Below are 13148 nucleotides of genomic sequence, written 5' to 3'. Positions count from 1 at the left end.
TGGAACAGTACAGTCAAAGCACTAAAAGAAAAACTTCCGACTAATCATACCCTACCCAGAAAAGTTATCATTCAGAGTGAAGGAGAGATGAAGAATTTTCCAGACAAGCAAAAGCTAAATTTTTCATCACCACTAAACTGGCCCTACAAGAAATGTCAAAGGGACTTCTTTAAGCTGAAAAAAAAGGGTGCTAATTAGTAACAAGAAAACACATGGAAGAATAAATCTCACTGAAAAGGTAAATATGTATATAAATGGTAGTGGATTAATCACTTATAAAGCTATTAGGAAGGTCAAAAAACCAAAGAAGTAAACACTAAGATTACAAGTTAGCTGCAAATGCAGTTCTAAGAGGGAAGTTCATAGCAATTAATGCCTACCTCGAAAAACAAAAAAAAGTCTCTAACACCCAACTTGACATGGTAGGAACTAGAAAAAGAACAAAGCTCAAAGTAAGCAGAAGAAAGGAAATAACGAAGTAAGCAGAAATAAATGAAATACAGACTAAGACAGTAGAAAAGATCAATGAAACCAACAGCTATATCTTTGAAAAGATAAACAAAATTGACAAACCTCTAGCTAGACCCAACAAGAGAAAAGACGACTTAAAGTCAGAAATGAAAGGGGAGATATTACAACCAATACCACAGAAATATAGAGGACCATAAGAGACTACTATGAACAATTATACACCAATAAATTGGACAACCTACAAAAATTGGGTAAATGCCAAGAAACAATTAACCTACCAAGACTGAAATCATGATGAAAAATAAAATGTGCACAGACTGATTACTATAAGGAAACTGAATCAGTAATTAAAAAAACACCTCCCAACATAAATAAATTCAGGACCAGACACCTTCACTAGTGAATTCTACCAAACACTCAAAGAAGAATAAATAACAATCCTTCTCAAACTCTTCCCAAAAACAGAAGGAGAACGCTTCCCAAAAACAGAAGGAGAACTCTTCCAAACTCATTTTACAAGGCCAGCATTATTCTGATACCAAAACCAGACAAGAATGCCACAAGAAAAAAACACAGGCCAATATATCCCTGATGAACAAAGATGCAAAAATCCACAACAAAATGTCGGTATGAATTCAACAATACATTAAAAGACAACAACCTATAAAAATACATACACCATAATCAAGTGGGATTTATTCCAGAGATACAAAGATGGTTCATGATACACCACATTAACCAAATGAAAAATAAAAATCATACGATCATCTCAACAAATGCAGAAAAAGCATCTGACAAAATTCAACATCCGTTTATAATAAAAACCCAATAAAGCAAGTATAAAGGGAACGTACTTCAACATAACAGAGGCCATATGGCAAGCCCACAGGTAACATGACACTTAACAGTGAAAAAGTGAAAGCTTCTAAGATCAAGAACAAGACAAGGATACCCACTCTCACCACTTTTATTCAACATAGTATTGGAAATCCTAGTTAGACCAATTAGGCAAGAAAAAGAAATAAAACATATCCAAACTGGAAAGGAAGAAGTAAAACTGTCACCACCTGCAGATGACATGATATTGAAAACCCTAAAGACTCCATCAAAAGATTGTTAGATTTAATAAACAAATTCAGTAAAGTTGCAGGATACAAAATGAATACACAAAAATCTGTTGTGTTTCTATACATTAATGATAAACTCTAAGAAAAACAAATTAGCAATATACAGGTTCAATACAATCCCTTTAAAAGTTCCAAAACCATTTTTCACAGTCATAAAACAAACAATCCTAAAATTCGTATGGAACCATATAAGACCCCAAAGAGCCAAAGCAATCTTGAGAAAGAAAAGCTGGAAGCATCACATTTCCTGATTTCTAATTCTATTACAAAGCTACAGCAATTAAAACAGCACGGTACTGGCATAAAAACAGACACAAAGATCAATGGATGCGAGAAAATATTTGCAAATCATATATATGATAAGGGACTAATATCCAAAATATATAAGGAACTCATACAACTCAAAAGCAAAAAACAACAACAAAAAACCCCACAATCTGATTAAAGAGTGAGCTGATCTGAATGGACATTTTTCCAAACAAGACATTACAGACGGCCACAGGACATGAAAAGATGCTCTATGCCATGAAGCATCAGGGAAATGCAAATCAAAATCACAATAAGATACCAACTCACATCCGTTAGAGAGGCTACTAGCAAAAGACAAGAAATAACAAGTGTACGGGGCTTCCCTGGTGGCGCAGTGGTTGAAAATCCACCTGCCAATGCAGGGGACACAGGTTCGAGCTCTGGTCTGGGAAGATCCCACATGCTGTGGAGTAACTAAGCCCATGCACCACAACTACTGAGCCTGTGCTCTAGAGCCCACGAGCCACAACTACTGAGCCTGCACGCCACAACTACTAAAGTGCACGCGCTCTAGGGCCCGTGTGCCACAACTGCTGAGCCCGCACGCCTAGAGCCTGTGCTCTGCAACGAGAAGCCACCGCAATGAGAAGCCTGCACACCGCAACAAAGAGTAGCCTCCGCTCGCTGCAACTTGAGAAAGCCCGCTCGCAGCAATGAAGACCCAGCACAGCCAAAAAGAAATTTCTTTTAAAAAAAATTAAAAAAAAAATAAAGTGTGCTGCTTATTTCACAATCCAGTTATATGTAACAACATCATTACCATCATTACTTACACTTCTGTTCTTAAGTCACAGAAACCAGACATTAGCAGCAGCATGACTTGACAACAGATCCTTCCTGTTTCTTAATATAGCCTTTATTCTTTACCTTCTTTTCTGCTTATAACTGGATATACACTCATATTCCTCAAATCAGTTGATCTCCTCTGGATTACTTGCTAAAGAATATCTGACAAAATGTGGATTGGCTGACTTAGGTAGAGCAATATCTAAAGGTATTTTACCTAGACATCTTCGTATAGTTTTAACAAATAATTCCTATCAAGTAGTAACATAAATACAAAAATATTTATTAATCATTTAACAATAACAAACCTTCCACTTTTTCCAAAATAAAGTTTAAGTTCTCAGGAAAAGGTGAAAAAAAGGCAAAAATTGTCTGGGTTATCAACACCTCTGGTTCCTTGTCTTTACCACAATGTCAGCTCATTTTTTATCAATGTAATTATATCAGAATACTCTTCTCCATTAATTTACATTCCCTTGGTTTTAAAAGATCAAAATCTGTGGATAATTCAATCTTCTTAATAGTTTAACAGTCTTGACCAAAACAACTCATTCAGGTTGGACTATCACTTACATGGCCTACTTATTTTTTACAAAAATTAATTCCCACATAGGTTTACAGCTTCTTATAATTCCTACCTAAAGTCTTCTCACTTAATGTGGAAAATTCTAGTTTCTCTTCTTTATCTTTACCCCATTTATGAATTTACCCTTGCCTATCACCAATAAAATAAAACAATCTTTGATTTGGATATGTTACATGAAAATTAAATGGAAGTTCTTTGCCTAAGGAGAAAGGGGACAAAGGGAATGTTACCTTTTAGATAAGATTGCAGCCGTAAGCCATGGGTCTTGAAATGGTTATCAAGAGACTATATGGATTTGACTCTCTGTACATGCCTGTTTATTTTAACACGCCAAAATCTATTTTAGTAAATACTCCACAGTAAAAATCTATGCATAGAAAATATATGTATATACAAATAAATATTGGTTGTACAAGTCTCACATGGTACACAGCCTTATCACTTTAATCATACCTGCTTTTCTTTTGAAAAAGTCATACAGCAAAACTTCAGTACCTCTCAAAAAATTGTTAGAAATTAATCCATATTATTTCATTATTTTTATCCTGATGTACTCTCTTTCCAGAACAAAAACCAGCTCTAGATAGGGTATCTAACATATTAAGTATTATAAAAATACTGCTAAGCATAATTGTTAGGTTTCCAATAGATAAACAATAAGTAAAATATTAACACACTGATCGTTTTACGTAGGGGTATATTAACTAAATCATTTTTTAAAGATGTATTAATTACATTAAACACTCAGAAAAATGACGAGCTTAAAGGTTTTTTTCCATAACTATTCCGAGATTTATGGACTTCTTAGCCCACCCATAATTAAAAGTATCATTTTATTGTGATCAAATAAATTAAATCAATGCCCATTTATACAAGATAAACTTCATCAGTTTCCTTACTAGCTGAATGAAAATTCACATAAACTAACACATATGACAAGATTAGTATTTATATCATTAACCATGCAATGAAAAAGCCACATTTCAACACAGGCACATATTCACAGATATTTATGTTCCTCTCACTTTTTATTCTTAGTAAAGGCAAAGAGCTTCCCATTTTATTTTGATGGGAATTTCTCCCACTTACCTTTGTCACATCTTCCTGTATCTACTAAGGTAGCATTAGTCTGAGACGGGTGATGCTTGAATTACCAAACTAGCGTATCTTTTAAAAAATCTGCCAAATTGCTCCCTCCCCTTCTCAGCAATTATACACTACTCAGCAACTTCGCTTTCCATCACATGTTTTGAAACATTTATAACCAAGTGCCAAATCTAAGTCATAGGAAGTTAGAACTCAAAAAGCATTTGACTAAAATCCAGGAATCCTGAATCTTGACATCAATCTGCTTTACCCTGTTTGCCCCTCTGTCCACACCTGAGGTCTCTGGGAAGGATATGAATAGAAGGAAAGGCCAGGTAACTACACACTGTTACTACAATGCTTTTGTTACACATTTCAAAGTGCTCTGTCAACTAAGCTGGTCCACGTGGAAGGCTCGCCAAGCTTAAGGCCCAGATCACCTGGATATCCTTTGTTATCCTTCCTCTTCAAAACCTAAGCTCAGATCTCAGCCAATGGTGAAGAAAGGCCAGTCTAGCAATGTATGAAGGAAAACTTAAAGCCAGTGGAAGCAGTCAGCTCAAACCTGCTTAGCTCTGACAAAACTAAAAATTTGAGAAGAAAAAGGATAGACAAACTAGACCGTAACACTGAAGAGAAGAGGGCAAAACATTTTAGGCCGGGGTATTGAAAGAATTATGCTACCATTTATGATAATATTATGAGTAGAATTCTATACTGTAATAGAAATTGAGTAAGCCATCAGTAGTAGGGAACAAAGAAAGAAAAGGCAACTTGGTGGAACCAAATAAGAAAGTCTAAAAAAAGGGCATATGCTTTAATTTTTTATAGCACAGGCTTCTGAATTCCCATCCCAGGTCTACCACTCTTTAGCTGAGTGACCATAAATGAAATCCTTAATCTTTCCAAATTCCGTTTTTCCACCTGTAAAACAGATATTAACATCAAAGGGCTCTTGTCTGGCACATAGTAAATACTCAACATATGATAGCTCTTAAGGATAAGAAAAAACAACCACCAGTCTTCTCCATATTTAGATAATATCTCATTTCTTTAAATTTAGGAACCACTTGATGGGGATGGGAGGTGGGAAGAAGGAGATGATATTATACAAGCAGGTTGCAAAAAGATTCAATACTAAATATGATGTCTGGGATTTGCTTCAAAATAATCTTGTGGGAATGAATAACAGCCATTCGTTGATGTAGCTGGGTGTTCACTATACTATTCTTTCTACTTTTGTGTATGTCTGAAGTTTTCAAAAATGAAAGATTTTTTTAAAAATTCTTTTTCCCTTTAATATGGTTGGACAAGAAGACAAGTTCTAGCATCCCTTCTACTTTTGATAAATCATGCACCTAAAAGATGGAAAGATAGGTAAAACAGAACAGGAGAATATCCTGTGGATAGGTATAGAGGAAAATACCTACAAATGACTTAGAAAATATGCCTACATTGACTGAGAGGAAGGGGAGCATTCAGGTAAAAGCCCATAAATACTGCCTGCGCTCTAAAGCCCACAAGCCACAACTACTGAGCCCGTGTGCCACAACTACTGAAGCCCATGCGTCTAGAGGCCATGCTCTGCAACAAGCCACTGCAATGAGAAGCCTGTGCACCACAATGAAGACCCAATGCAGCCAAAAACAAATTAATTAATTAAAAAGAAAAATACCCATGCATTGGGGACAATAAAAAATACGTGAAAAACAAGAGAGATCAAACTGAACATAAGCATGCCTCAATTTAACAAATTCAACAATTCCTTCCTCTACACACATGGTACACTTACTTTTGAAATTTGTATAAACCAATAATAATTCTACATGTACTAGTGGAGCATGTTTCTTACATTAAATCAGAGATGAATTCTGTTGTAACACAAAACACATTTTTTGTAGTACATTCACACTTTCAGATATGGGATTTTCTTTTACCAAGCAACACACAACCTGTAGATCCTTTTTTTTTTTTGGCAACACATGGGCCTCTCACTGTTGTGGCCTCTCCCGTTGTGGAGCACAGGGTCCGGACACGCAGGCTCAGCGGCCATGGCTCACGGGCCCAGCCGCTCCGCGGCATGTGGGATCTTCCCGGACTGGGGCGCGAACCCGTGTCCCCTGCATCGGCAGGCGGACTCTCAACCACTGCGCCACCAGGGAAGCCCTGTAGATCCTTTTAAATTAGTTTTTCTTCCCCTTTATATTGGCAGCTTAGGAGAGGGAGAACATGCCTTTACCCTCTGGAAATCTCTAAAAAGTCAACTAATAAGAAAAAAATATACAATAATCATGTATTAATAATGATGATAATAAAATGACTCAGAGCTTATGAAAAATAAGCTAATCATGAGACCAAATAACAGTCAGACTATTATTATTAACAACGAAAATGAAAATGTTCATCCTACAACAGTCTTTCCAATAATAATAATTCTCATGGGAAATAATACTGGTATTCACAGCTTCTAACCCAAAAAGTTAGTCTTGATGTGTACCATCATTAATAGAGGTAGAAAACTACTATGTAATTTCATACAGCAATTGAAGCAAATTAAATTAAAAAGTCTTTCTGGAGAAGCTCAGCTCTGTATTCTACTTTTACCTGAGAAGTTAGGTTAACTATTTCAAACATTAAAATATCATAAAATTATTTCTGTGGATAAGAGGGAAGCATTTATGCTAAAGGAAATCCCCTTATTACTTTAACAAGAGTTATTACTCAATGTTTCCCAAATGACCAATAGTTTTTTAATACCCATCTTTAATTTTCTACATTTCTAAATAAAGACAATAAAATAATGTGAAAGTTTTCTAAAAAAATATAAAATGTGCTGTGCAGATATAAGATGGTAACACCATGAACACTAGACACAGAATAGATTCAGACAAAATGTCTATATAGAGAAAAGATATCCTTCTCCACCCAAACCTTGGTTATATACTATCCAAAACTCAGGTGTAGAACAGATTCAAATAACATGGTTTGCCACATTATTTGAACTTGAAATATGAACCCTCACAAAAAAAGGCAAAAACTTAGAAGATTTGGGTAGTAAAGTATATCTGCGTTATTACAAAACTCCATCAAATAACAATTTTAATAATTCATGGAAAAGGATGTTTAAGGAAGCCTTTCCTGAGTAATTCTGGTTCTAATCACTCCATTACAACATCCATTATTCCCTTCACAGGAATAATGCTGCAGATTATCTTCTGATCTAACTACTCTCAAATTGAGGGTACGATAAGAAAAAAACTTTTGCAAATCATATACTGATGTGGGTCTAGTATCCAGAATATACACTACAACTCAACAATAAAAAGACAACTCAACTTAAAATATAGGCTAGGGATCTGAAGAGACGTTTCTCCAAAGAAAATATACAAATGGCCAACAAGCAAATGAAAAGATGCTCAACATCAATGGTCATTAGGGAAATGCAAATCAAAAAAACAATGAGAGGGACTTCCCTGGTGGCGTGGTGGTTGGGAATCTGCCTGCCAATGCAGGGGACACGGGTTTAAGCCCTGGCCTGGGAAGATCCCACATGCCCTGGCAACGAACAGTAGCTTCTGCTCTCCACAGCTAGAGAAAGCCCACATGCAGCAGGGAAGGCCCAACACAGCCATAAATAAATAAATAACTTTAAAAAAAAATAAAAAAATAAAATAAAAAAAAAAACAATGAGATACCAGTTCATACCTACCCACTAGAATGGTTATAACCAAAAAGACAGACAGTAACAAGTGTTGGCAAGGGTGTGGAGAAACTGAAATCCTCCTACACCGCCGGTGGGAATGTAAAATACTACAGCCGCTTTAGAAAACAGTTTGGCAGTTCCTCAACATTAAAAGTTACTATATGACCCAGCAAGTTCACTCTGAAGTACGTACCCAAAAGAAAAGATAAACGTCCGCAGGAATAATGCTGCTTAAGTTCACAGCAGTTTCTCCATAATAGGCAAAAAGTGGAAACAACTCAAACGTCTGACACCTGATGAATGGATGTACAAAATATAGTATGTCCATACAATGCAATATTAGCCAAAAAAAGCAATAAAGAGCTGATATATGCCAGTACATGGATGAATTCTGAAAACATGCTAAGAAGCCAGACACAAAAGGCCACATATTATAATATTACATTTATATGAACTGTCCAGAACAGGCAAATCCACAGAAACAGAGGTAGATTAGGGGTTACCAAGGACTGGGTCATAGGAGAAATGCAAAATGACTTCTAATGAGTATAGGGTTTCTTTTTTGGATATGAAAGTGTTCGAGAATTAGTGATATTTGCACAACCTTGTGAATAAACTAAAAACAACTGACTTGTATGAATTAAAAGGGTGAATTTTATGGTATATACATGATAACTCAATTAAAAAAAGAAAAAATTCAGGGTATGGACCACTGGACTTGGGATACTTTCTACATACAAGAGACAGTCAATAAAATTAGCAAATATTTCACACTGGGATTATCCCAAAAACAATGTGCAAGTATAACTAACAGTAAAAAGATTTTTTAAAATATTTGCAAATAGAGTAAAGATAATTTGCAGGGTAGTAATGGCAAGTCTTTAACTTGAAACTACAAAAAATAACAGCTTTGTTTACTCACATCTACCCAATATCCAGATTCCATTCAGCAGACAGGTGGACATAAAGGAAATACAAATCAAGAGAGAAGTTCAGAGGCACATCAAAACAAATCAAGCCCCTCTGCTGAGCTTTCAGAGCCAGTTTGCAAGGCAGGAAAAAAAACCAATCTCATTATTTTATATATACCTTTATTTGTGGCAGAAAATATTCTTTTCTGTTTCCAAATACCAAATCCAACCTCTAAAGGATGAAAATTTCTCGAAACTAAGGGGACTCAATGAATGAATATGCCACTGATTTCAGGCAACTTGGAAAATGAGTTTTGTGCAATGGAATAAGGTACAACCTCCAAATGAGCTTACTTAGAAGAGACACTGCTGTGGATAACAATATTGTCTCTCCCAAGGTGATTAAAAAAAACAACCAACATCATTATTGTAGAATTTTACAATGGAATCCTTAAATAAAGGAAACATTCTTCTCCTGAGCTAAGGAGAGAGGTGTGTTGCAAACCCCAAGTGCCTAACAAAGAGACTCCACTTTTTAACCTGCATTAGAAAATCCAACAATCTATCTTTGCAAACGTATCACCCATACATTTCCTACACCAATCTTGGACTGCAGTTTAAACAGACAACTCACACTTGTCCTTTTGTACTTTTGCTTATTTGTTTCACGTGACAGGAATGCCTTCTCCATTTTCATCAGAATGAAGCAAAAATCCACCACCTTCTTCATGAAGCCTTTCTTTATCATCTCAAGTGATTTCTTTCACTTCCAAACACCCCCCAGCACTTGCTTTCACTATTGTATGGCACATTTTGCCTTGTACTGAATACACTATATTTTTTCTAAGGACTAATAAAAGTTCTTGAATGTTAAGGCAGCTTCCCCAATATCTTTGTTTGCCCACAGTGACTAATACAAGACAGATGCTTAATAAATATTTAAATAAAGTAATTATGTACTTACCTAACTGCCTTTCGATCCTAAAAACAGCACTAGTACAAGTAGCTAAGTGATTAGGCAAGAACTCAGAAGTGGCAAGTCCCCACAGACACTGAATACCTAATTCTCACTCTGGAAGGAATTCCAGGCCATCCTGTGTAACCCCATAAGGCTAAAAAAAAAAATGGCATTATTCAGATGCTCCCTAGAACTGATCCAGCTATAAGCATATTTGAGGGAATTAGGGCAATTTGAAATAACTCTGTTAAGTCAGAGACTCATCCTGCTATCCTTTTTCCACCAAGTTAGAGCTAAGCTGAAATAATCACAACTTCCCCTATGTTGTGAAGGGCTTTTCACGAATATAGCAAAGATGAGGAGCAGCCAAGCAATAGGTTACATCATATTAGGCAACAGAGAGAACCTCCATCTTCCCAGAATGGAATATCATTCCAGTCCCAGAGGACTCAATAATCACCTGGTTACCAAATATCCATCTTGATCATAATCACTGCCTGAACCTGCTAACTCCAATTCGACTAAAACCTAATAATGGAAACACAAACACCTTCACTTCCACCTCTACAGTCCTGACCCTCAACCCCCTCCAAAAAATAAAGTAGAATGGAGTATTAGATTTTGGAAATGAGTGAGAATTCACTTTCAATCCAAAGACTGCTATAAATTATTACTTCGGAACCAAATGACCCTAAAGTATTAAGATAATCAGTAAAGACAATCAAATAGAAGGTTAACTGTTCAGAACCAATCCATTAAAATAAAAGAGGAATTATTACATTTGCTAGTGACAAACAGAGTTGCCTTTTGGATTATACACAAATAAGAATCATTGCCACCGCTCTATATATAGAAAGTTAACACTACATTTGACTTACTTAGAACTCTTTTCCTAAAGAACAAAATTACATACAATAGAAGAGAAAATATGAGACGCAACTGATTTTAGTTGGGAGACTATCAACTATATATTACTGCTCAGCCTAAAATACTGATCTGCACTCTGGACTCTAAATAATCTCCTGAACTTTACTACCTCGAAAGTGGATATTTGGAGTTAACAGAATGCTTTTAAAGAAAACTGATTACTAGATTAAAATTCTCCCTCAAAAAAAGAATCTAAAATTTGATATTCAATTCAGATACTTACAGAAGGATTTTATTAGTTAAAAAAAAAAAAAAACCCAAAATCAAAAAACAAAAACGTCTTGTCAAGCAGCAGTAACTCACCACTAACACTAAGCAATGACTGATAAAAAGGGGGCCTGAGGCAAAAGGCAAGGATTCAAAGCAAAAAGAATCAGAATAAGATAAACAACCATCTAAACTAAAGCAACAGTAATTTAAGAAATCTATAGGGTTATAGTTTTCAATTTCAAAATCTTTTAAAAACTAAAAAGCCCTACTGAAAAAAAAGACCAATCATTAAAAAAGTGAAACAAACACAAGAACTAAAAATTCTTCGAAATAATTTCAGGATTTTGTATTAACTTACAATTCTGAAAACTCATTAATTTCATGATTCTCAAAACCTCTACATGCCTTATAAGGTCTCATATGATAGTTACAAATAACACATAATTCAATAAGTGCTAAAGCTGATGTAACATTTTAGCAAACCTAAGATAGGTTTCAAAGAATAAAACAAGCAGAGACAGAGCAGAGTAAATGATAACTAATAACCAAAAGGCTGATTCCTGGACGGCATGATAACTAATAACCAAAAGGCTGATTCCTGGACGGCAGAGCTGGGCTGGGATTGGCAGGAGGGAAATTTTCAAATATATCCACAAGACAAATTACACCAAAAAACGCATTCATACTTTTATTATTTACACAAGTATATGTTTTAAAATATACTTTTAACCTGTGGACAACCAAAGTGATATCAGATACTGTAAAGCATTGTTGCCTATATTAATTTTGATAGTACAGTCTAAACCCTTAACAAAATTCACATACATTTTCATAATGAAACACCGCAGAAATGGAAAGGTTTATATCCTCTAACTAAAGGTTACCTTATTTTTCACTTGTTTAAAGTTTCAGTTCTGTTTTTTAATCTATTATAGATAATATCCCTTGTGGGACATTGTAAAGGGCATACCCTCCTGTCAAGCCAGAAAGCTCAAACACAAAGACACTGAGCTAACCAAGTGCTGTAATTCTTCCAAACTGAGCTTCTCCACACCCCCTCTACCCTTCCCCCCAACAGATATGTCTATTAAATCAGTGTCTGTTCTCCCCCTCGCACAACAAAGAGAACTTCTCACCGCATGAAATTGCCGCTGAATGGACACCAGAAAGCAGGATTTGCATAATTCCTTCCAACGAAACCCTGTCGGGAAGGAGGGGATGAGGGGCCCAAGCGAACGGAAAGAATCTCCTAGATTCTGTTGGGAAGACCAAGATCATTCCCCACAGGGGGGATGGGGGTCGGTTTGGAATTCTGGGCCTCCCCGAGGACTGGGCGTGGGGGACGGAGGACGACAAGAGACATTTCCCCACACATTAGCAGCACCGAAGCAAAGATGGGGAAATAACAATGCTGGAGCACAGGAGAGTCAGACACAGGACGGACTGGGGCTAGGGGGCGGCGGGCGGGGCGGAGACACCACACGGGCCACTTACTTTTTGGAGGGGGGTTAAATATATGAGTTAAGCCCTTATGGTCCCGCCGGCCGCCGCACAGAGGGAAACGGGACCTTGGGAGAGAAAAGCAGACAAAACACACAGTGTGAGAGGCGCAGCTCGGCCGCCCAACCCCTCCCGGGGCGACCCCGTCCACGCTCCCTCCTGCCCGCACGGAAAAAGCCACCCGAGGCGGCCTGAGGTCCGGGAGGCGGGCGGCGGACGAGGCTCTCGGCGAGGCGGCGGCTCCGGAAAATCCCCCAGGAGAGGACAAGAACGACCCCTGCTCCGGCTTCCCGGTCGGACCCGGTCCCACCCCCCTTCCTCCCGCCGCGCACACACCGAACACAAATACACACACACCGACCCGAGCGTCGAGGATTAACTCCCCGGCCGCTGCCGCCGCCGCCGCCCGCAGAGGAAGTGCAGCCGCTGACCCCCGTGGCCATGACACCCCACTTGGCTCGGTCAGGCGGACCCGGGGCCTGTGACAGCTCCGGCTCCCTCCGCCCCCATCTCCACCTCACGCCTCGCACACGCCCGAGCGCAGGGCGCCCGCCCGCCGCCCGTGCACGCGGGG

The 13148-nt window shown here is 37.7% G+C and overlaps 1 protein-coding gene across 4 annotated transcripts in view; it reads right to left on the bottom strand.

The window, feature by feature from the left end:
- Positions 1-13036, bottom strand: part of LCOR (ligand dependent nuclear receptor corepressor) — a 131613-nt gene extending 118577 nt beyond the window's left edge. For 3 of the 4 annotated variants that reach the window (XM_024734950.1, XM_024734947.1, XM_024734949.1), the window contains exons 1-2: positions 12932-13036; positions 12569-12642 (exon numbers count right to left, since the gene is read on the bottom strand). In XM_024734950.1, coding sequence (XP_024590718.1) covers positions 12569-12642; positions 12932-13017 — 160 coding nt within the window. In that variant the 5' untranslated portion in view covers positions 13018-13036. Of the gene's footprint in view, positions 1-12210; positions 12384-12568; positions 12643-12931 lie in introns of those variants that run through there. The other variant, XM_024734948.1, reaches the window with a different exon arrangement.
- Positions 13037-13148: the final 112 nt, after the last annotated feature.

Source organism: Neophocaena asiaeorientalis, unplaced genomic scaffold (genome assembly GCF_003031525.2).
Source record: "Neophocaena asiaeorientalis asiaeorientalis breed wild unplaced genomic scaffold, Neophocaena_asiaeorientalis_V1.1 scaffold240, whole genome shotgun sequence".
Taxonomy (NCBI): Eukaryota; Metazoa; Chordata; class Mammalia; order Artiodactyla; family Phocoenidae; genus Neophocaena; species Neophocaena asiaeorientalis.
This window is presented reverse-complemented; position numbering and strand designations above follow the sequence as displayed.